The sequence below is a fragment of the Coturnix japonica genome, chromosome 1 (genome assembly GCF_001577835.2).
Source record: "Coturnix japonica isolate 7356 chromosome 1, Coturnix japonica 2.1, whole genome shotgun sequence".
Lineage (NCBI taxonomy): Eukaryota > Metazoa > Chordata > Aves > Galliformes > Phasianidae > Coturnix > Coturnix japonica.
The window spans coordinates 57,923,519-57,947,396 of record NC_029516.1 but is presented as its reverse complement, the minus strand read 5'-3'; the positions used below and the strand labels follow the sequence as shown (position 1 = coordinate 57,947,396).

The window sequence follows — 23,878 nt, the reverse complement described above, 5'->3', positions numbered from 1 at the left end:
TTAAGGTACTTTTTGGTCAACTATTAGAGCTACTTCAAACCACAGCGCACTTCAGAAAAGTAAGAATATAAAATGTCAGGAATAATGTAGAGAGAAAAGAAACGTGTAGTTTCTCTGGCTGCCTACAAGTGGTAGAAATAACAAGCATAAGGAACAAAAATAAAGCCTTCAGGGCACTGGTTTGACTCTTCCTACATTCTGGCCTTTTTAATACTTCTCTACTTTCAACAACTCCAAAGCAGTCTACCTGCCAGCAGCCAGTTGCTTCTTCAGTTACAAATTATCTCATTTAGTGATTCTTTGTAACAGAATCTGATAAACTATCCTAGATTTCCATCAACATATTTTAAAAGATGAAAACTTAATTTAGACCAGAAAATCAACTTTTTGTCTTTACTAGTATACACCTGTTCTACAATTGGCTATGACATAGGTACAGCAGATTTCTCTAATGTGTGGCCTGAAGCAAGGCAAGACTCAAGTGAAAAGAATAATTCTACGAGGTCTTCTCCATAAGCAATTAATCCTATTTTACTATTTTGGCTCACAGTGCCAGAAGTAGATGTTGCTGGTATGACAGAAGAGACTTAACTTTCCTACCAATGTTCCATCACATCTTGTTGCTGTGTGACAGATGGCAGCAGGGGGGCAGTCTGACAGAATGTCATCTGACACAGAATTGTGTATGTAGCAAATAAGTGCCATTGTCTTCCTCCACAAGGATACTCATCGATGCTTGCTGAACATTTACGGAGACGCACAGTGAGGTGGTGGGTGGTGCATTTCAGCAGTGGTGACAGCAACGGTATGTCAACTCCGTTGGTGCAAACTTCTATGAATGTGGCATACAAGTTCTTGCCCATTGTGAATAAAAATGCATAGCTAACGGTGGTGACCAAGTCGAAAAATGGGGTGTTGTAGCTGAGAATTTCCTTCAACAACTAGTTGTTGTGCTGTTTGTAGCTGTTGTAGTTTCCATGGAAAAAAAGAGGAGGCATTATTTTCAGATCAACCTACGTAACATATTTCCACGTTGCTGGCAGTCAGAGATTCATCGAATCTGCTAAGGCAGATTTCACAGATTGAGCATGTACCCCACCCAGATGCACAGATGGTGTTTGTGGGAGCAAAGGAAAATAAAATATAAGTTTAAAATAAATGCAAGAAAAACACAGAATAATATTGAATTACTCTAGGTATTTCTAAGGGCTTCTGTTTATCTTTCCTACTTCTCACCACACAGTGAGTGTATGTTCAGGGCTTTGATGACAGTGAGCAAATGGAAAGGATTTTAAACTAGCTTTGTTTCAAATGTAATAACACAGAAATGAAGACAAGCTCCGAGTATTTCTTTCTAGAATAAGATTTCTACAGAAACTTGATGCAAAAGCAGTTTAAAGCTGCTCCCAAATATATTTTGCAGTGACAACTAGGCTGCATCACTCCTGGTGGACAACTTTTGACATTTGCATTTCTTATCATGCCTGTAAATGAACTAAGGTCTGATTTTAAACTTTGGATCACACTGCTGTTTGATGGTTAAGACAAGGAGTATTAAACAACTGAATTATTTGAGTGCATGGACTTTTGCTTTCCTAGTGCTACTGCAGGCATACTAGAAAAATTCAAATGTTAAAGCAAGAATCAATTTTAAACAATCCGCAGAAAAATTTGAAATTAAGAAGGCAAATGCCTACTAAGAATTCCTTGTCGGGAAGTTGGTATTCTGCATTTTTCATTCCACCGAAAAGGCACCTTTTTGGTGCTAGAGGAAAAGACTAGCTCTGCTGCTGAATTTGGTTACCTCTATATGGTGGAAGGAAGAGGCAAGCTAGAAAATGAGGAAAATACAGTTTTAGAAGTTGGAATTACAATATAAGGATGCAGAACAGTCACAGGCAGTCCAATCTGAGTTGGTAAAAATTGACAGTCATTGGTTTAGGCCTCAGTTTAAGGTTCCAGACTGGTCCCTTCTCTTGCCACTACCAGCTCTCCTTGAAGTAAAATGGCTCATGGGAAATGTGACATTATTATAATCATACTACCCAAGAAAGCTCGTCTTAACTTCACGTTCTTCTATTTAAAACTTAGCGATGACCAGCACACTAGATATAAAGTCATTTCTAGGTTATTTTCTTTCCTCAAAATTTTGTGCTATCATTTAAGCCATACCTACATGAAGAAACAAACAAGACCAGGAAGAGTCCTTTAAAGAAAATACTTCAAACAAACACATCACAGAAAGATATAAGCAAAAAGCAAAACTTCCTATCAGCGGCATATTTATGACTATATGACATACAAAACTAATCATATATTCACTTCTGAATTACTTGATATTTGCAAGTGTCACTCATTTTAAGATGAATTTATTCAAAAATGAAAAAAAAAAAGATCTTCTACAAAGGATCTGCTTTATCCAGTCACAAAACCTACGTATGGTGTAACTTCCACAAAAATAATTACTTCAAAATTTCATCAGTAACACTAAACAGAGTTTAACCCAAATATCTTTTTTTTTCCTTTAATCTATTCATCTGAGTGAAACGGAGCTAGAACGGTTTGCATTTTTTAATCCCAAAGTGGATTACACAAACAACAATTCCATCAAAGATTTTTTACAACAAGCCTAGTATTACTGGCTACATCTTATTATTAAGGTAAGCATTCTTCAAAGAACTGTATGATTGGAATTTTTTTTTTCTGATACATAGTGACATTCTATTTGCCGGCTGCAGTTAGAAGTGTCAAAATGAAAACAAAAAATCAAACATTTTTTTTCATCTTGTCTTTATTGGTTTAGACTTCAGAGATACAGCCAAAAATAGTGCATCTGTAGAAAATTACCACACATGCTATCAATACAGCATCATCGTATGTTTAGAATCATAAGCACTTGACAAATAGCAAACAGAACATTCAATCTAATATTTTGGCAGCGCAGTCCATGAATAGGGAATACAGGAAAAAGGACATATTTTTTTCTTCAAAAAGAAATATTTCTAAACAGGGATGAAAAGCCTCTGCTGAAAAATGAATTCCAGTCACTCTGTAAAACTTATGACAGCTCATTCGAAACACTGACCATGGGAAACATTGCATGGAATGTTGAATGATACACAGAAGCTATGATTCAGCTACAGGTACAGTGCTTTACTCAGCACTTTGTATGCCATTGAGATGGTGACTGCATACCCAACTGCCCAAGACAAACCTCTGCTGGGTTGGGGAAGAGGGATCAAGTATGCGAATGTGTGAAGGATCCTTGCCCCTGCGAAGATCCTAAAATGCAGCAAGGCCGTGGATAGATCAGGGCCACAAAGAGCATACAGCAGTCCAATGCCAAAAAATGGGACAATGTTTTCAAGGTCATTCAGGTGGCCTCTGGGGAAAGAAGCAAAATTGTTTTATAGTGTTACATTTTGTTGAATAAATCATTTCAAGAGCCTTTGTTTTTTAGCATCTTCAAAGTGTTCTACTGTTAAGACCATAACACCACTGCCGGCTTTCTCTGCAGAGGGAACTTGATTCAGACACTGAAACAGTTTCAGCGTGTTCACCTGACATCACTCTGGTCTCTATTGGTGCACTCCATGCTTTTATACTTGTGATCCTCTGACTGTAAGGTCTTCATTTTTCTCTAGGATCTTAGTAGCATTATGGATGTACATGAGGTATATCAGTGCAACTTGGTGTGCAAGAATGCATCAAAAGAAAGAAGATGACAGCTGCAATTTTCTTGCAGCCCCCCACAACTGAACATCAATTAACCAGCTGACTGTGACTGCAACTATGGGACTTGATGGGCAACTGAAAAACAGCAGCAAAGTCTTACAAAACTCCATCCTGCGGAACTGAGACTCTGTGGTGAGTGCCACATCCCTAACAAAATAATTTGAGTCAAAGAGACACCTGGACTTAAAATTGACTTAGATGTCTTCTTAAAATTTACAAATAGAAAAGGATTACTCACCAACAAAAAGTACCTATTTTCATTTAACAACAAGCAAGTTAACAATTCCTCAAGCAATAGAGGGAGATAAAAGGAAAGCTCAGAACATCTTTCCTGCATATGAGATTCTTCTTTCTCAGATTTTAATCCAAAAGAGCCATACAGAAATACATTAGCCTTCATGGAACTATATCTGCAAGAATGTGACATTCTGCAAACAGAGTTAATCCTTATCTTCTAGATCTTCTTGAATGTTGGTTTTAATGAGAACAGCTCATTCACACTCAAACATTCAAGATTTTGGTGTAAAAACTTGAATACAGAGAACAAACTAAAAGCTTCATTAAGGAATAATGATAACAGTAAGTATTAGGAATATTAAAGCTTCCCTTGTCAGCACAAGTATATCAAGCACTATGTCTAAAGTTATGATCTTGGTAACAGAACGGTTTTTGCCAATAGCTAAATAAAATACACTGCAACATTTAGCCCACTAAAGTACACTTTACTCTCTGCCACAAGTCATGCAAAACAAAACTCTTACACTGAAGGTTGCACACTGCCATACTATTATTAGCATTCTTCCAGAAGGCTGGTCAACTTTCCTATACAACTGATACATCAGTGAGTAACCCCAGTCCAACCCAGCAAAAAGAACACAGGTTTCAACTCCCACACAGTACCATTTGCCAGATCATGCCCTCATTACAACTCTGGAGTTCCATAACTTTAACATAATTTTACTCCTTTTCCCCCTGTTATTTCCCTTACACTTTAACAAAAGATGTAACTATTGCAACTCATGCTCAGATTATACAGAAAACTGATTTATATTTAATATACACTTATTCACACTAAATCAATGTATACTTGTATTTTACATCTCCTCACTGCTTTTCCCATGCACTCAGGATATTATTCAACAATGAGCTATTATAGCAAGACAATGAACTCTTACTTTTAGTATGACTGCTGACCATTTGAATGTGGAATAGTTTGTTCACCTGGCCAAATTACTGTAAAAGATTACTACATATTGCAACAGAGTTGCGACGCACACAGGCTTGCCAAAGAGAATAGGATGAAATTAATTCCTTGTTTTAGCACTATTCTGCTACTTAAAATATTTTTTTTTAATACTTCCATGCATTACCTGCGTACACGTTCAACATCTGCATCAGTCCGCAGGAATTTTTTAGCACTATCACCTTTAGCAAATGATGCTGGATCTTCTGGGTTGACAAATGCCTGTTTCAAATAAAAACATACAAGTGACATTAGATGAAAGGATACTTCTTCTAGTCAATGCAGCTTGATACAAAGATCACTCTTTCTACTAATGCCTCTGTAACCCCACATAACTTACCTGCATTTAAATGCACAGGGGACAATATATCATTGAATGAATTACTGATATCTTGAATCTAGCCCAAACACAGCTTACATGCTGACAAATAAATGTAATTTATTAAGGACGATGACTTCTTAGAAAATGTATGGATATGGCAAACGACTGAAGCAATGCCAGAGAACTGAAGGAATATCAGAACCTGGAAGGTAAAACCTATTGCTTGTACTGTCTCTTTCTCACTATTCTTGACCAGTTATCTGAAATCTGCATTCTATTTTGAACAAAATACAGTCTGTGTGGTCTACTAAACTCAATATTAAGCTGTGCTTACGGCTGAGAGCGCTATCTGAAATCAGCAGTAGCTCAAATGCTGTTCTACTAGGACCTCAAAGGCACTGAGTAACATCCAGAACAACAGCATAATTCAGCTGTTTTCTCTTTCACCCAGCAAGAATAAAAAGCTGCACTTGAACAAAAGTACTGCAATAAACCCTTTGAAGCACACACTGTCTTGCAGAAGCAGTTCTGCTAAGAACAATCACACGGGGCAAATCCAAAACTCTTTCAGCTCATGATCAAGTGTTTCCAACAGCAGCCAGTAACACATACCTAGAAATGACCAAGAACAGGGCAAACTACATAATGCTCTCCACAAGCACCCTTTCCTAAATCAGATGCAGCTTCTGCATCACTTCATAAACCTCACTATATTTTTCATATGCTTATCCAGCATAATCATCAATCCATGTAAACTTTTAGCCTGTCTCTCATTTTTTATTTATTAAATGACCTACATGAAAAGGGAAGGCTAAAATAACTAAGAAATATAAAACGCTTTAGAATTACTGGATGAAAGGGCTACAGATGCATAAAAATCTAACCCATATGCCCTTTTTGACCCTAATGGTTGGTTATTCAAAACATAGTCTCGCATCACATTTTATTTGCTTTACAAATTGGGTACCCTGGACACAAGCACTATACACAAGGCAGTGGAAAACACAGTTCTGAAAAATTCTTGTTTAAAAAGAATAGAGATGGGTAGAATAAGTCAATTGCAGAAGTAGGAGATAATCTTATAATAATACCAGACAGTATTCCTTACTGTCTGGTTTCTTACCTTTCTTGTGATTCTGAAGTATGCAGTTATAAGGCTCATAAGCATCATTTTTAGAAGAACAATAGCTGCATAGGTAGCGTAAGCACGGAAGACTTCATTGTCAATTAGCTGGGTCGATTTAGCCATTTCTGCACTTCTCACTGATGACCTTTGAAAAATACTTTAGTTAGACTGACATTAGAGCAACCTAAAGTTCTGACAACAGGACTGATAGAATGGATTTGGTGGGGCTTTTTTGTAGCATCACTACACTGCAATGACAACACAACTTTGGCTCCCCGAAGGAATTAGTTTCAAACAGGTTTATTTTTTCCCCAATTTACTTCCAGAAATACATGATCTAACACCTTAAGATGATAAATTACCATTTTATTTTTCTCTTCTGTTCCACTGGCTTATTAAACTGTCAATTTTAATAATGATAGTATTGAGTGTAACACAAAATTTAGTCAAACTAGAATACTTCTCAAATAACGCAACCAGCTACAGACCATCATTTAAACTAGTGAATTTCCCTGAGCAATTATCAGGATACAAAGAGTGTGATGACATAATATATATACTATAGCATTTAAAGAATTAGTATTGCCTACCTTTTTTTAATGCAAAATGACACAACTACAACTGCATTTCAGTTTTCTAACTAATCGCTTTCTTCCTACCCAACACAATAACTTGTGATCCAACTGAGTTAAACATGCATATTTTCCTTTGACATTCAGTTTTTAGAAGTTGCTTTTAGCATGATTCACAGGCAAAGATTAAGTTGCAACAACAAAAAGCAGAGAACTATTTATGCCTTTATCACGGGAGGTTTAAGCTAATGAAGGTTCTTTTCAGTGAGGCTGTAATAAACTCAAAACCTGATGGAGATGGTATCTTCTGTCAACAACACAATGTTAAGAAAGTTTTGAGGACTGAATGTGTATAAAATAAGAAGCATGCCTCCTTGCACATTTAATTTGTGATCTACATAGAGTTAGTCTTCAGTCTCACCAATTCATCACACATTTAGTGAGCAGGACTCCATAAAACCAGTATGTCTTAACTCCCAGCTGTTTCATTCAAGACCAAAATAAATGTACTTGTTTTTGTCACGATTAACTTCATTATTTCCTATTATATTTTAACAATAGTCACAAAACAGTAATAATATGTACAGTTGTAACAACATCTCATTTTGCCTACAGCAAGGAGTCACTGTCAGCTATATTCAAACAAGGGAAATTGGACCAGCTGAGAGCTGCATTAAGACTCTTGTTGAGAAGAGCTCCTTGGTGGGGAAGAGGGCAGGACATAGGTAAGCAGCAGCTTGCTCAGTGAAACAAACCTAGCCTTGCCAGAATAGGTCTCGCTGTAGCAGTATGTATCAGTAGAATCTCACTCCCTCCTTTATCATTTCCAGAAGAGTGACTAGATCTCTGGGCCAAGAACTGAGACTCAGGGTTATGGAACAAGGAGCATCATTCTTTCCCTACTCACACTGCAGTACAACCAGCAACTCAGAAAAGATATTACACGGCAGAGAAAAAATTTCTAACTTTCTATTACAGCAAGGAGTATATGCATGGTTTCATGGTGTGTGTGTGTGTGTGAGTGGGGGGGGGGAAGGGAGTTAATTAATAAGAAGAAAGTAAATCTGTGGCTTCAGAGCATTTATCCAACACTGAATTTGAAAGTCACACTGAAAATATATTCAAGAACTATGATGCAAAGTCATGAGAAGCTGTTCATAAGAGTATTCTTCACACTGTAATTATATCACACTTATCCATCTTTATGACTCGTAGGGTTAGCATCTTCTAATCTTCCCCAAGCCCAGGCCTTGTTTTCACTATGAAAATGGAAGATGGAAAACTGAAGACAAAATTCACAGTTTTAACACCATATGAAAAAATAATCCACACAACTGCAGGAAGTTTAAAGTGATATGTTTACTAAAGCTGACAGAAACCTTATCTGGAAATGTAACACCTCACTGAAGCATGAACAAAAGTTTGGATCTGCTAAATGCATAAGCTTAGATCCCATGCCCAGGCTCTTCAAAGCAAAGGGGGGAAGATATTTCAGGTACATTCAGGCCCTCGTTAGGACCCCAACTATGCTAGCATCCACATCACGTGTGATTCTGCTCCAGTTCTAACTAGCTGTGTGTTCTCCATGTAGTTGTCATTAGCTGAAGTTCAGCCGGGATGGCTTTTTGCTGTTCATTTGTTGTATCACCACTTTTCAAAGCATCACGGCAAGTCCAGCTTCTTCACAACATATGCTCTGTTCTCCCCCACAGCACCCCTGAGCTCTGGGACTACACCCACCCCTTCCATAACTTGCAATCACTTTTCCACAGAAGCACCTTCAAAACCTCGTAAGGAAACGCTCAAAGCCACGCTGAAGTCGCGAGGCCTCCTGCTTCCTTATCAAATCCGAGCTGTGAACTCAAAGAACATTTAAGCTACTGTAGGCCAAAGCGAAACTGCGCCCTTTGGGACATTCAGAGTCAGAAAACACTCTGCCAGAGTTGATCCGCGGATGAACCCGGCCCGGCTCGGCCCAGACCGACCACCCGTCAGCATGGTGCGGCCCAAGCTCCAAGCACCGAGCCGCCCCCTCGCCGCCCCCCGCCGGCCCCCAGCGCTCCCCCCAGGCTGTGCCCGGGCAAACCCCGCCGCCTTTCACGGCGCACAGCCCCGGGGCGGGCCCAGAGACCTTCCGCTCCGCTCCAGCCCACAGCGGAGCCGCCATCACGCAGCGCCCACGCACCTCTCCAGGTCCCCTCGGAGAACTCGTACACCGCGATCAGCCCGATGCTCGCAGCCGGACACTGCGCTGCGGCCCGGCCCCGCCTGGCCTCGCCTCCTCAGAGCGGAGGCGGGTCCCGAGCGGGCGCGTAGCCAGGGCAGGCGGGCACGGCGAGAGCGTGAGGGTTGTGTGCTTGCGTGAGTGGTTTGGGGCCGGCGTAGTTGTTGGACTGGCGGACCACAGGGTCGCTTTGTGGCTTCCCGGCCGACCCGGCTGCTGGTTGTCAGCGGCCCTTTGCTTGGTTGGCCTTTGCCAGCATTACCTGAAAGAAAATAGCATGGAAAAGTAAATAAACCATGAAAAACACTTCGGTTTGAACCTTCACGGGTGTAAGGACTTACTTATAAAGCCCTAGAGGGAAACCAAAGATAGCAACGCAAGCAGAATTCATTAGAGATGGAATCACTGAGATTTGGAAAGACCGCCAAGGTTATCTAGTCCCAACCATCAGCCCATCCCCACCATGCCCATGTACCATGTCCCTATGTATCACATTTATACATTTCTTGAACACTGGTAGAGACACTGGCCAACTACTAAAGCACCTAAAATCTAAGTACATTCTGTCCTTACTTTCAGATGGTGGATCTGAACTTTAACCGAAGGCAAAGTTCTTTCTGTTGTGAAACCACCAGTGCTATTGCAGTTAACAAGCATTGTGCTGTTTTGCAATGCCAGACTGAAAATAAAGGAACTTCAGTGCCGGGCATCAGCCTCTCCTAACAAACTCAGCTGAATGTGATGAAAGGAGGAAGCCTGGTGTGCAAACCTCCCTCTGCTTCTGCAAAGAAAAAGGCACTTTTCCCATGACACTCCTTTTTGTAACTGAAACAGTTTTTGTGACTAAGCTTAAATAAACAAGGCTGAAGAAGATGTAGACAAATATACTCAGGTGCACAATAAGGATTTAAGAAATAATCCTAGAGCTGTGCATGAAGTAGAAAGGGATACAACTTTTAAAGCTGCATCATTATTGAAAAACTAGTCTTGTACACATGTATCCAACATTAATTGAAGCTATTTCAGTGCCTCATGTCACATTAAGCACTTGTGTTTTCAGACCTTCTGTGTCTGGTTTTATTAACCATCAAATGGTTACAGCAAGGATTGTAGCTCATAAACTGCTTTTAATTGACTGTAAGAGTTGTGTTGAACAACCTTTGTTCCCAGCAGTGACACAGCAAAATGTATTTCAGTCGAAGTCAACAAAGCAAGTCATGTGAGTATGAATACCCTAACTGAGAGAGTGAAAATTCTGCAGATTTTCTTTTCCCAGGGAATGGATTTATAAAAATTCTGGAAATGCTTCAGCAGCTCATAACTGTTAATTCAAGGCAGAAAATTAATAAATATTTGTATACCACCTAAAGTAATATATCCCAGTCACGTTGTGATCCCAGTTTTATTGTGATAAAAATATAATTATTTTCTATTGCCTCATTTTTTAATTTTTTTATTTTTTGCTGTTTAATACACTACTCCATATCTGAAGAAGGTAAACCTACTAAGTTAACAGAGTTAAATTAAATCCACATTATTATACTTGTGCAGAAAAGTTGATATTTGATTTATACGTGTTCCATAGAATCACAGAATCCTTAGAGTTGGAAGGGACTGTTATAGGCCATCCAGTCCAACTCTCCTGCAATGAACAGGGACATCCACATGTAGATCAGGTTGCTCAGGGCCTTGAATGTCTCCAGGGACAGGGCATCAACCATATCTCTGGGCAGCCTGTTCCAGTGCCTCACCACCCTCACTGTAAAAGATTTTTTCCTTACATCCAACCTAAATCTACTTTATTTTAGTTTGAAACCATTTCTTCTTGTTCTATCACCACATACCCTGCTAAAGAGTCTGTCCCCTTCTTTCTTTACAGCCCACTTCCTTGAGATACTGAAAGGCCACTATCAGGTCTCCTTGGAGCCTTCTCCAGGCTGAACAGCCCCAGCTCTTAGCTTCTTGTAAGAGAGGTATTCCATCACTGGAATCATATCTGTGACACTCCTCTGGACACACTCCAACATATCTGTGTCTCTCCTGTACTGGAGACTCCACATCTGGACACAGTACTCCAGGAGGAGTCTCCCCAGTGCAAAGCAGATGGGCAGGATCACCTCCCTTGCCCTGCTGGCCATGCATCTTTTGATGCATCGCAGGATACAGTTGGCTTTCTGGGCTCTTATCTAGCTTGCCATAGACCAGTATCCCCAAGTTCTTTTCTGCAGGGCTGTGCGTAATCCTTTCATTCCGCAGCTTGTATTAGTAGTAGAGGTTGCTGCAACCCAAGTGCAAGACCTTGCATTTGGCTTTGTTGAACCTCATTAAGTTCTTCTGGGCCCACTGCTCAAGCCTATTTAGGTCCCCCTGGATGGCATCTTGTTCCTCAGGTGTGTCCACTACACCACACAGCTTGGTGTCATCTGCGGACTTGTAGAGTGTGCATTCAATCCCACTATTGATGTTATTGATGAAGATATTAAAGAGTAGTGGTCCCAGAGCTGACCCTTGGGGGACATCACTCATCAGGATCTAGACCTGGAAGTGCCAGAATGCCAGGAGAAAGACCATAGATATAGGTAGGATTTAGAGAGAATCAGAAATGCAGACAGAAATTCTACAAATAAATAAATAAATAAATAAATAAAAATCACCCTTTTCTTTGGATTTCTCATTTCTCTTTTATGGATTCTGGAAATTTAAGGGAGGGAGTGAGGAGGGGAGGGAATGAGGAGGGGAAGATAGGAGGGGGAAGGGAGGAGGAGGTTAAAGAAAGGTTAAGGGAAGAGAAAAAGGAAGAAAAGAAACAAGAATAGAAGCCAGTACTTCTTGCAAACTGACTGCTTAAGAGTGGGGGGGAAGGGGAGTGTAAATAGAGTGCAAAAACTGGGGCTATAGTGAGTAAAACAGAAGTGAACTTGTGCTCAAGGTATACTTTCTCTTAAAAGTTCAGTAGCAGCATAAAGTGCCTGTACAACATTTGAAAACTGCTGTGATCTAAGTGAGGTTAGATACATAACCATGGCTACAGTTGCTCCTGAGGGACCCATTCTCACAGTCCTTACTTGTGAATTTTCCCTTTGATGCTAATAGGATTGCTCTTCTAAATCAGTGATGCTGTATCAGCCCAGTGCCCAGGGTTATACCAATCATGAAGGGCTTGATCTTGCAAGCTTCATTCATGTGAGAAACACTTTTTCACGACAGTTTTCTCATTGACTTGAAGAACTATCCATATAGCCAGAGACAGTAGAATCAGGACACAAATTTTGGGTCAGCATAAAAGTAGGAATACGAGTTTTTCATTTAACCTCCAAGAAGGAATTGATACTTCCCAGTAAGGTCAGATAAATATAATCATTCTCTTTTGACTGCAGGGAAGGCAAAGGAGAAGCATGTATTGATCAACCCTGTTCTATCCTGTCTCCTTCTGTGGCTCCATTTACTCATTGTGATTGGACTGGTAAAGAATGTACCAACGATACTTTTTCACCCCACCTGAAGCTTCTGCTCACCCTCATGCACCTTGCTAACATAAATTAGTTGTGTAGCTGTTCTGCAAAACTGGGAGGTAGTGCCTCATGCTTTATAACAACTGGTAGTTTACAGGGTAAAACAAATCATGAACAGTGAGATATAGTACATATTTTAACTCTAAACCTGTTTAATTCCAGAGTGTTACATAAATGCTTAATATTATGGACCAGTCAGTTTCTTTCCACAAAAACTTACCTCCTCTGATTAGAAAGCACTTTCACTATATCAGACATTGACATCTATGTAATTTTACTGTGATTCACATGCATCTGCTTCAGAAGATGTCAAACTGCTATATATGTTGCTCCAAAAGTAATGCCTCCTGTTTATTTCCATAGAGACGAAAACAGATACAAACAGCTCAATGACACTATTTAATAGTACAAATTCTCAGCTACAAAACACTATTTTTCAACATCGACCACCACCATCAACTATGTATTTTCACTAGGAATGAACAAGAGTCTGTATGCCTCTTTCAAGAAAACCTGCACCAGAGAAGTTGACACACTACTGCTGTTGCCACTGCTGAAATGTGCTATCTTCCACTTCCCTCTGCTCACCTACACTGTTTGTTCTATGTAAGACTTTAGTGAACATCGTTGAATGTCAGTGGGTGCCATTATTTCACCTGGAGGAATTAAATGGCACAACTTTTCTTCATATGCACTACCATTATGCCATCTTCCAAGACTGCCCCTCTGCTGCCATTTGTCTCTCTGCAACAAGATGCAATGGGATATCAGTGGGAAGGCTCAGCCTCTACTGCTATACCACCAGTATTCATCTCTGATATTGTGAGTCAGCATAATAACATGGGAGATTTTAATTTTTGGAGCAGCCCTTGTAGTTTCTCTGGGGAATTGCTTTAAAAATAGTAATCTTTCTTCAGTTAGAAATGTTTCCTATGGTTATAGCTCAGTGAAGGCTCCTCTGGCATATGCTGCCTTTTGGTTGGAGCTAGGACTCCAGAGCAGATATGTACATCCCAGGTGTTTCTTCTAGTACATTCAGTTAGGATGATCTGTACTCAGAAACCCAAACAATGAATGCACAGAAACTGAGGCAGTACAACAAATCTCAAACAGTTTCACCAAAATACACGTCTCTTACTTCATTAAAAATGTCTTTACAGTTCTACGTTTTACTGTAAGGGTTTTAGTGTAAGGGTTGTAGCACAGAGCAGCATTCTTCACATTGTGAGCTCCCTGAGGCAGGAAATGTTCTGTGTTTATACAAAACCAGCCTGACCGCATTCTCATCAGTTTGTAAGATGGGCTTTTTACCAGTACCTCTATATACCTATAACAATAATCAGAGATAATTTTTTCACTTTTTTAATGGGTATTTGGTGTACACATTTTCAGTTCTTTTGTTTGATTTTTGAACAAGTGTTCAAAACCATGAACCCATCTAGTGGGTTCTTATTCATCGGACTGTATGAAGAACAACAGTTCTCAGCAGTAGAAGTCAGATTGTTTAAAGAATACCAGTCATTCACTTATGAGATGGAAACAGAAACAGATAACATATTCTACCAGTTTCAGTACGGGTTGGCCGCAAAGCAGGAAGGTGAAACTGTTTGCTGTTATACTGAAGGTATAACTGTTTGCCTATTCAGTTATACCTTACTCAGAAATTCCACAAAGCCCATTTGATAGCCAGTTCAAGAGACAATGAGAAAGTTGCTTACTGTCTTCCATCACGTAGCACAGTTGTTACAATTAACATGTAGGACAAGGATCAAGAGTCAGGATGTGGACATAAAAGAAATACTCCAGCACATGAAAAGTATTTGTAGACTGATGCCCTGCTTGGCTTGATGCTTAAGTTGAGGAAGAAGGCAGACAAGTTTGGGCAAGCATACAGGTAAGCCATTTCAGTGGGTTTATTTATTAAACAAATCATGGAACACAGTTTCCTTTGATTCCTGCTTTGCTACATGTGCATACAGCAGCAAAGGTTCCACTTCTAAGGATATATCTGCAGCACAGAGCCACCTTTGTGGCTGACAGTAGCACATATGTGGTGAGGTGTATAAAGACCCATGTTGTACTGAGGTGGAAAGAGCTGTAACCTCAGCTTTTGTAAGGCTATTTGATTTGTAAATTTGTTGTTAGGAAAGCAAGATATTTCGTAGCAGTAAAGGCCATGAAGGATTCACTATCATTATAATGCTCAGATGAGCCAATAAAACTGATTTTGTAGATGAATGGTGAGTTACTTTTAAACTGATCACATGCAAAGAGTTTTTGTTAAGCATTAAATGCAGCCTGAAGAACAAAATGTGATCCTTTTAAAATAACACAAAAGTAGCAGAAGGAGAAAAATATTTGCAAGAGCTGAAAGACTTATGTAGTGTCACTTCACAGATTGAACAAGGTCCAGAGAGGAGACAAAGTACATAAGGTAAAATTAATTTTAAGACACTGAGGTTATAATCATTACAAGTGTCCAGTTAAGATAGGTTTTCTTTGTTACAGTACTACTACTTTGCTGCAACAACACAAAGAAGTTACAAATCCTGATGGCCACTTCAAAGGCACGATGAAAGCTTGCAGTCAATTTAAGTGAGCTACCATGAAACACTGATAAAAATTATATAAACTGAAAATGCCAAGGTAGTTCTGCAGAGAAGAGATTCCCAGAAGTAAGCAAGCAAACATTTTGCAGATACTGGAAATTACACCACCACTAATGTAAGTATCCCGAGGAATGCGGAACAACACTATGTCTTGGTTTGGATTCCCTCCTTTTCTTAGTTGTATATGTAAGTTCTTCCTGGGCATATCATCAATTCAGCTAGTCTTTACTAACTGCTTTTATTTTCAAAAAAGCCACCAATAGGAGCCTTCCAGGAAGGATCTAGGGAGAGATTTATATTCATTCTCCAAAAAAAACATCAAGAATTTGTCAACTCCTGAGAACTACAGTCTTTTGTTTTCTAGTCCATGCATGTTTCAGCTTTGCACAGATACAAATTCAAAAAAATACATATAAAGTTACTCAATTTGCGTCATTCTTTGCAAGACAGAATTTCTAGGTCTGTTCATTGTCAAATTTTTGAAAAACTACCATAAAAATTAAAAAACATTTCCTAGCCTTGCCTACAACCTCTTCATTCTTATGTGGGCTGCAACCTTTTATCAGAGCTGTTTCTAGTCTGTTATTTAGCCACAGATAGGGGTGTAGTGCTGTTGTTAATGGTGTAACAGGGAATCTGTGATGAATCCCATCTCAAAACACACTCACACACTAGTTAATTACTTCAATATTACATTGCTGAACTGGAGCTAACGTTGAGGAGAAGGACGAAGAAAAAGTAATGTTAGTTGTTTTGCACTTCTGTGACAGACTTTGGAGGTAGGAAGCAGAGAAACCTCTAGAATCTGAAATTTAAATTACATAAAGCATTTTAGAGTGATAGAATGTGATCATGCCAAGCTGGAACTTTGCTAAATGCATTTAATTACTTCAGATGTCAGTGACTGCTACACAGCAGGCTGGAAGTTGGAAAATCCGGGTTACTCAGACATGCTTGGGTAGAATTACATGAATTTTCAAGTATTTGTGATTGGCACAGCTGCAAGCTTGAAATTCTTTTGTCTGTACATAAAGCCTAAATGTGCAAGTCTCTTCATATCAACTGCACTGTTGCTATCTTGTTTCCAAACTATCTTCCTCATTGCCTGAAGCACTAATACTGGCTTTCAGACATAATACCATAACCAGTAATGCTCAGGAAAATCATTTAATTGTGGATTCGGTTGTGATGATCTTAAAATCAGGAATGAGTGTCCTGCTGACCCATTTCTGGAATTCAGAATGGTGAGGCTTGGAACCAAAAACATCAGCAGTGCCTGACTGAGAACCAGTCTTACTTAAAAGATACTTTGTGATGTGAAAGAAACAAGCTAGCTAGCTTCAACTCCCACCATGTCATTAGTCCTTGAATGGTTGCTTGTAAAGGGCTTACTGCCCTGTATTTTCTATAGCTGAACAGGTAAAGTTATAAAGATGTTGTATTAGGCGAAATACGGGGATCTTATTGAGATGTGACGTGACAGGCCCTTCCCCCATATTCTGGAAGAATCTTACTGACGTGTAATACAGTGGGAGTATATGAAATGGACGTAGGTTATATAAGGTCGTGTATGCTTCAATAAATCGCCATTTTACCACCCTACCACCTTGGTGTCACTTGGTAATTGGTCTAACTACTGCTTCAGTTGGAGGCAAGAGATCGTAAAGCCATTATTGATCGTAAAGCCTTCATAAAGATAACTTTGAAAGCTTCTCAGATCTTATTGTGAGGTTTTTATATTCATGTAGATGTAGGTATTTATGTAAAATAGTAGAAGTTCTAGGCCCCATTGGTTGAAGCAAGGTCATTTTTCCACAAGGGTGCTAAAAAGTTCTGGCATGGTATGTACTCTTGGGGTCTGCTACTCTTAACTACATTCATATAACAGATATGAAGTGTGAATAGGCTAAATGGCTTTATGAGTGCTTTATGTCTCTTACCTCACAATAGGACTTTTGGATTCTGCCCAAGTGACAGATCAGAGGAGTGGCAAAAGGAAACAGGCACCCCTACTTCTGGGTAACTGTTGTCATGGTGCAAGAAAATAAGACTGGAGATTCATGCCTTGAGCAATTTGGCTGTCCCCAGCCCTCAGCTTGGAAGAAGTTGTGTAATGAATGCAAAGTTATTACATGCTGTTCAGTGAGAAGTGACTGCTCAAAGTGTGCTCATCTGGGAGTTAAATCTGTGTGCAAGTTGTTCTTATTTAAGGGTTAAGAGGCAAACTGTGTAGCTGGTGTGAGTCAAACATCATTGTTTTAAAAAAACAATTATCAGCAATTATAGGGCCTACTCCAGCCGTATCTTTGCCGTATGCAGAGACTTCCCAGGTAGCAAAGTTATTTTTAATAGGTATATCCCTTCCCCCAGCTCTGTGTACTGAGCCAAGTTTAGAATCAGCAAAATGACTTGGAACCAGTACATTTTATCCCCAACAGGCCAACCAACCACAATTAAACTGTATTACCATACATTACGTTTTAAAGGAGTTCCTCAGCTGCAGTATATAAACCTGTAAAGGGTTAAAGTCATCCTTGATGTAAGTCCACAGACTTCAGTTGGCTGGGGATGAATATAGACAATTCAATATTTAAGAACCATCAGCAAGTTTTGCTTAGTTGGCAAGGAAAGGGCAATTTAAGATCTAGAGCCTTCCATATGCTTTGTCTTCCTGAATCTTTACTTGGTTGCAGTAGTTCTCTGCTAAAAGGAATAACACTGCAGGGCTGGCTGTTGGTTATTTTCTGCTGCAGTACAAGATTACTCCTCATGATTTTATGATGTAGCCTTAGACTTTAATAGTCACCTGGGACAATTATTCAGATACTGTATTGTGCAGTAAGATTGCTTTTGAACAGCTGCAGAAATACTTAACAGAGATACACTCCCTAAAGCCCTGGGATGGGAAATAAAAACAAACAAACTACAACATCAAGACAAGAGTATGTGTCCTGCTCCATCTTTTAATATTTTATTTTTTTTTTAAAAAAAGGAGTTTTGCAAGTGATTCAAAAGTTAATTTGGAAAAGAGCCGTTTTTCATTTAGTGTCTCATGTAACACCCAGAAATAATAGGCTACAAATTCATACGCAGTCACTACACAAAGAGAAATCTTCTTTGGGCAAAGCATTGACCCAGAGAATGGTGCTTTGCCAGCCAATTCTCATTAAAAAGATGAAGAGGTGATAAGACAGGATGCAATTACTCTAGTAGTGATGATGTTCTTTGGCGTAATCCCATTTACAAAGAACATCACAAAATCAAGAATTCCTCACTGGTAAAAATGGACAGTTTTCTTTCCCGTAACTTCAACCTTGCCGTTCTGATGAGTACTACGTTGCAGCAAAAATACTATTTCTCCTTCTTTCCCCCCAGCCACGACAGCCAGTTACATTCTGTTGCACTCTATTGCACTTGCCACTGCAGTTCTAACTAGTCCTCATGAAAATATTTTGGCCTCTTTGATACAGTTGTTGCTTATCTTGATACTTCATGTTGTCCTAAGTTTCACCACACAAAGGGATACTCACCTGCACTGTCTACTTAGCTCAAATAAATAGTACTCAAACACACATAAAATTTTATGGAGTCTATTAATAACTTTCATTGCAGCTATCTGGTCATCAAATCCTGCCTTCATTTCTGGACTCAGAAGGGATTTGGCAATACAATGAAGAGACAGAGTTGTAGAATCATAGAATTGCTCAAGTTGGATAAGACCCCAAAGATCATCAAGTCCAACAACGACCTAACCAAACTACCCTAGCTCTAACGACCCTCCGCTAAATCACTTCCCTGAGCACCACATCCAAACAGTTTTTAAACACATCCAGGGATGTAGATTCAACCTTGGGGAGCCTATTCCAGTGCTTAACAGCCCTTTCTGTAAAGCAGTTTTTCCTGATATCCAAACTAAACTTACCCTGGCACAACTTGAGGACATTTCCACTCATCCTGTCACCTGTCACCAGTGAGAAGAGACCAACCCCACCCTCGCTGTAAGCACCTTTTGGGTATTGGAAGAGAGCAATAAGGTCTCCCCTCAGCCTCCTTTTCCCCAGATTAAACAGCCCCAGGTGACTGTTCCCTCAGTCACTAAAGTAAATAAGTACTCTTGCTTAGCTTGATCTCTGAGAAGGATCCCTGTTTGTTTGTTTTTTTCCTGCAGATGGATACTTAGTGGAAGCTCAGGAGGATCTACTAGTGCTCTACTCCACTGCATCGTAACCAGTTTTCTCTTAAGACACAGTTTGAGCATTTCCTTAGTGTTTTCTCACAGGATGACTCTGCAAGCAAAGTCAAGCTAGGAAAGTATTTTATACTATATACCATATGTGGTTGGCTGGGAATTTAATGGCTTGGTTCTAAAAGACTGCTTGTTCACTTTTCACTGATGTGTGCTTCAGTGAAGTTGCTTTCGATTTATAGCCAGATAAGCAAAACCAGAATCAGACCCTTGCTACTCATTTCTGTGGCAGCAGCACTGGGCCTTACATGCTCTTGCGTTCATTATATACCTCAGTATCAAGTCTTGCAGCTTTGATTCATAGAGTTCTCTTTAATTTGGTACATACAGGTTTCCAGACTAGATCACATTGCAGGAGGATAACAATCCTCAGGAGAGCATTTCAGCTTGAGAAATTCATGAAGAGAGTGACTTTGCTGCTTGCTTTCAATGACACTTGTGGAATAGGAAAGAGAAGTGAATGAAATGGAATTGCCAGCCTGTGTCCAAATATATACTCTATTAGACAATGGATAAGAAATAACATCCTCAGTAACATAGTTCTAGTTACTGTGCCAGTTTTTGTTGGGTTGTAGTTTTTTCCCATCTGTAATCTTTATTTTTACATTTAGGGCTATAAGGTTTTCTTATATCTGTGCACTGCACACAGGAGCTTTGAACTACTCCCTTATGCCCTTTGCAGAAAAAAAAAAAAAGTATTTCATTGACTTCATCTGGGGTGGAGGTCAGCAGGAGGAGCGCAGCCTCATTACAGTGCAGCAGGGAAACACCTTGCATTCACCCCTTTCCACATCCCGCCTCCTGCACTCTGACCAAGAGTATTGGATTCAGAGCAGGAGAGAAACCATCTCATTGTGAGATGGTGTAGAGCTAGGGTCAGCAACTTCATGGAGCTGAGCCAGTTTTCTTCCCACTGTTTTCCTGAGGCATGAAAAATATCTCTTCTTACTCAGGGAGGATTGTAATGTAACCTTGCTTTTTTTGTTTGTTTGTTTGTTTGCTTTTCATCAGTAGTGAGTCAGTTTCCTATTGGCTAAGACATTTTACTACATACTGAGTATATTGAAGTTGAGGGGAATGAAAAAGGGCCTTGAGAATAGCTTGAGTTACTCATAAAAGTATATAGAAGTATATGTATAAAATAGCTAGAAGCTGTACAGTAAGTGAGAATTAGAAAGCATTCTTAGGAAGAAAAAAAAACAAAAACAAAAACAAAAAACAATAATAATAAAAGTAACCAGATTACAACTCTTAGGGCAGGAGGTTTTTGCCCCTTTCCACAGAAGACTGGCTTCCCAGCAAGAGTATTTGGGATTGAGTTCCTTCTGTTCTTTACCCTAACCTAATTTTCATGCAGATGCTTATCTACAGGAGGCAATATCTGATTAGTAGTTTGTAATGGTGGCATAAACAGTCTTTACACTATAATGCTGTGAAGCTGAATAAGGGATTTTGGTGAGTTACATGTTGAAGAAATAGTAGGGAAAATGTGATTGACTGTGTCATAGGAACAGAACAAAGCAAAGATGCTCAGCATACATCTTCTTCCTAGTCCATGTCATCTGTCCTGGAAAACTTACTTGGAGTGTGCAGATCATGAAATGGACTTATAGATCTAGTGAAGTAAAGATGCTACAAGAAGCTACAGGAGGAGGATCTATATATTGTAAAATATAAAAAGAGAAATGACTTGTGGACACTTATGCTGTTGATGCTACTGGATGTGTTCTTTAAATGTAATTTGCTTTCCAAAAATCCTGGATTAGACAGAGGCAGAATGGAATGCATGTTAAGACAAGGGGAAAACTATGTTTGGATGGATACATATTTGGGCACTACAGTCCAACAGTGTCCTGGGTGCTAACGTATCTTGATTCCAGGACTGATTCCTTTGCTTTGGTGAGTTTTCATTTTATCTTCACTGCTTCTTTTAAAAGGATTCTTTATTTCATGATACATTTAATTTTCTGTTTTCTGGCCCACCAAGTTTCTGCGTGTGTATGCTCACACTATTGCTGTTTGTGGAAGTACGTTTGCAAATGGCACTTTCAGTAACAAAAAATGAATAGGCATATGTGTTCAAATCCATTTACTATCTTGTCAAAAAACTCATTTGTTTCTGTTTTGTGAGATCAGCTTACTGACAATTGTAAAAAACCTATTCGATAATAGTCATATTTGCTTCTTTTATATATTTTCTTCCTGAAACTTTATAGCCCATTTGAGCTCAGAGTAATCATCTACCAAATGAATTTTTTCCAACAGAAGCCTTTCAAAGTGTACTTTAACCCTTTGTAGGCACTTTATGTTTCTATATCATTTTATGTTCAGACTCAGCAAGAGACTGTGAAGGATAATTATCTTGCTCAGTTGTGCACAGTATGCAGTACTGTACATACAGTCACATTGATACTTATGCAGTGGGTTATGAAATCCAAACCAAAAAAAAGAATGTTTCAAGAATCATAATACAGTTCACATCTGCCAAATTCAATCTGTAATGCTTTGTACTGAGTAGGGAATTACCTGCTTACTCAGATAACTGAATCTGAGGTGGGGCAGATAAGTGACAATCTTTCTGAAAGGGCAGATAATACTTGGTGCATTGCTCCCACCTCCTATTTCTAAGGACAGGAATAGAAAGACTTGTTATATCCACCTCAACAATAATCTGAGTGAACTACAAGAAGAGGTGAGAGATGAAGTAGTCAGTGATGACAATTCAGTTCTTGGTTCCTACCGTGACATCTGACAAAAATACTGGTGCGACAGTCACATTCTGTCATTTGCTGGGAAGTGAACTAAGATCCTGTGCTTGTTTCAAAAGGCAATCGAGCAATTAATTGTCAGATGATGGCTTTTGGTCACTTGTCATCCTGACATTTTGATAGCAGGGATGAAGATTTCACGCTCCACTTCTAACCTGTGGGCTTTATACTTGGTGCAGTAGCTTTTTGATCTTTCAGATTGTGATACGAAGTCTACCAAAGTCAATGAAAAGACCAACTGCTTCAGACCTTGTGTTCAGTAAATGTTAAATATCCTTTTCCATAAAGCTTCCTATATGAAGTCAATGGAAAGTTCAAGTCCATGAATTTTACAAGGTCCTTCTAGTTCCACATCCTCTGTACCTTGGTGACCCAGAAACCAACAACCGCCTCACATCAATACCTGTGTTGAAGCCTGTTGCTAAATGCTACACCTTAGTTTTCACAGGGTGGTTATTGCAGGCCTTTCTTAGAACACTTAATCCATCCTATCAAAGGGCAAGATTTTGAAGTTGTTAAGCTTACTCAAGGGCAGAAGCCAAGTTATGTCCTCCCCAGTGCTGACACCAATTGCTCTTTCTACAGAAGACTGCAGGATTTGTCCCTTAACTTCTTAGACATGTAGCAGAGTTAAGTGACTATCCCTTGTTCAGGGATGCAGGTTTTTTTTTCCCATCCTGCTAACATTTTTCTCAGCTATTAGCACCACACTACATGATGCACTAAGTCTCTGCACTGCCTTCCCAGTCTACAGTAGTCAAGGCAAACATACATCCAACAGTGTAAATGAACTCCTTTACCTTCCTTATAGCCTTATAACACAAGGGCATATATCCCATATATTTAAATTATGTGTACGTTCACCATTACTTATAGACCATGATTTCTTTAAATCTTTTATGAAGTTACTTCAGTCATTTAATTCTGTATTTTCAGGTGCAGCATTTGATTTATAAGCTTTAAAAAGACTCTCCAAAGCTGTATCCACTATACTTCTGAAGCAAGTTCAGGGATTTAGTATTCCTTTCACTCCTCCTGTGACAAGGCAGATAGATTGATATTAATGCGACATAAAGAAGGTCAAGGGCACATTACAGTTTGTTTGATTTCCTTCAATGTGATCTTTCTGCTGCTGGTCTTCCACTGAAGGTGTTAAATTCTGTGGACATTCCATTCAATCATGAGCATCAGTGCAAGTTTACTTTACTTTCTAAATTTTATTGAATAAACTAGTCATCTAGAAGGCTTTGTGACCTTTTACTATAAGTTCAGAAACACATAAAGTATAATTATTGTTTAATGGGCTGATACTCACTTAAAGTCAAGTCCTTTGACTACCATTCTTGCAGAAATAAGAAGCCTTGCCAAATCCACAGAAGGGAGAAGCTTGTGTGACAGGTAACTAACTGTAAGCTAAATGCTCTGTCACAGTGTGAGTGATATGTAAGTGGATCGCAAGTACTTAATTATTTGTTATCTTATGAATAAACCCAGTCACAAGCAGTGACACCTATTTTAAAC

General features: G+C 39.3%; 1 protein-coding gene across 1 annotated transcript; it reads right to left on the bottom strand.

Annotated features, from left to right (window-relative positions):
• Positions 1-2,772: 2,772 nt before the first annotated feature.
• MGST1 (microsomal glutathione S-transferase 1) lies at positions 2,773-9,314 on the bottom strand. Its single transcript, XM_015867837.2, has 4 exons — positions 9,184-9,314; positions 6,424-6,571; positions 5,106-5,200; positions 2,773-3,384 (listed from the first exon to the last, which is right to left on the bottom strand). The coding sequence occupies exons 2-4, from the start codon at positions 6,547-6,549 to the stop codon at positions 3,138-3,140; spliced, it is 468 nt and encodes a 155-aa protein (XP_015723323.1). The 5' UTR covers positions 6,550-6,571; positions 9,184-9,314; the 3' UTR covers positions 2,773-3,137.
• Between the last annotated feature and the right edge of the window lie 14,564 nt (positions 9,315-23,878).

What these genes read in the sequence shown, in the direction of transcription:
- MGST1 (XM_015867837.2), bottom strand. Translation starts at nt 6,549, where the DNA reads ATGGCTAAATCGACCCAGCTAATTGACAATGAAGTCTTCCGTGCTTAC. An exon ending in ACTTCAGAATCACAAGAAAG is followed by an intron (nt 5,201 to 6,423) that starts GTAAGAAACCAG and finishes TATTTGAAACAG; the next exon opens with GCATTTGTCAACCCAGAAGA. An exon ending in GATGTTGAACGTGTACGCAG is followed by an intron (nt 3,385 to 5,105) that starts GTAATGCATGGA and finishes TTCTTTCCCCAG; the next exon opens with AGGCCACCTGAATGACCTTG.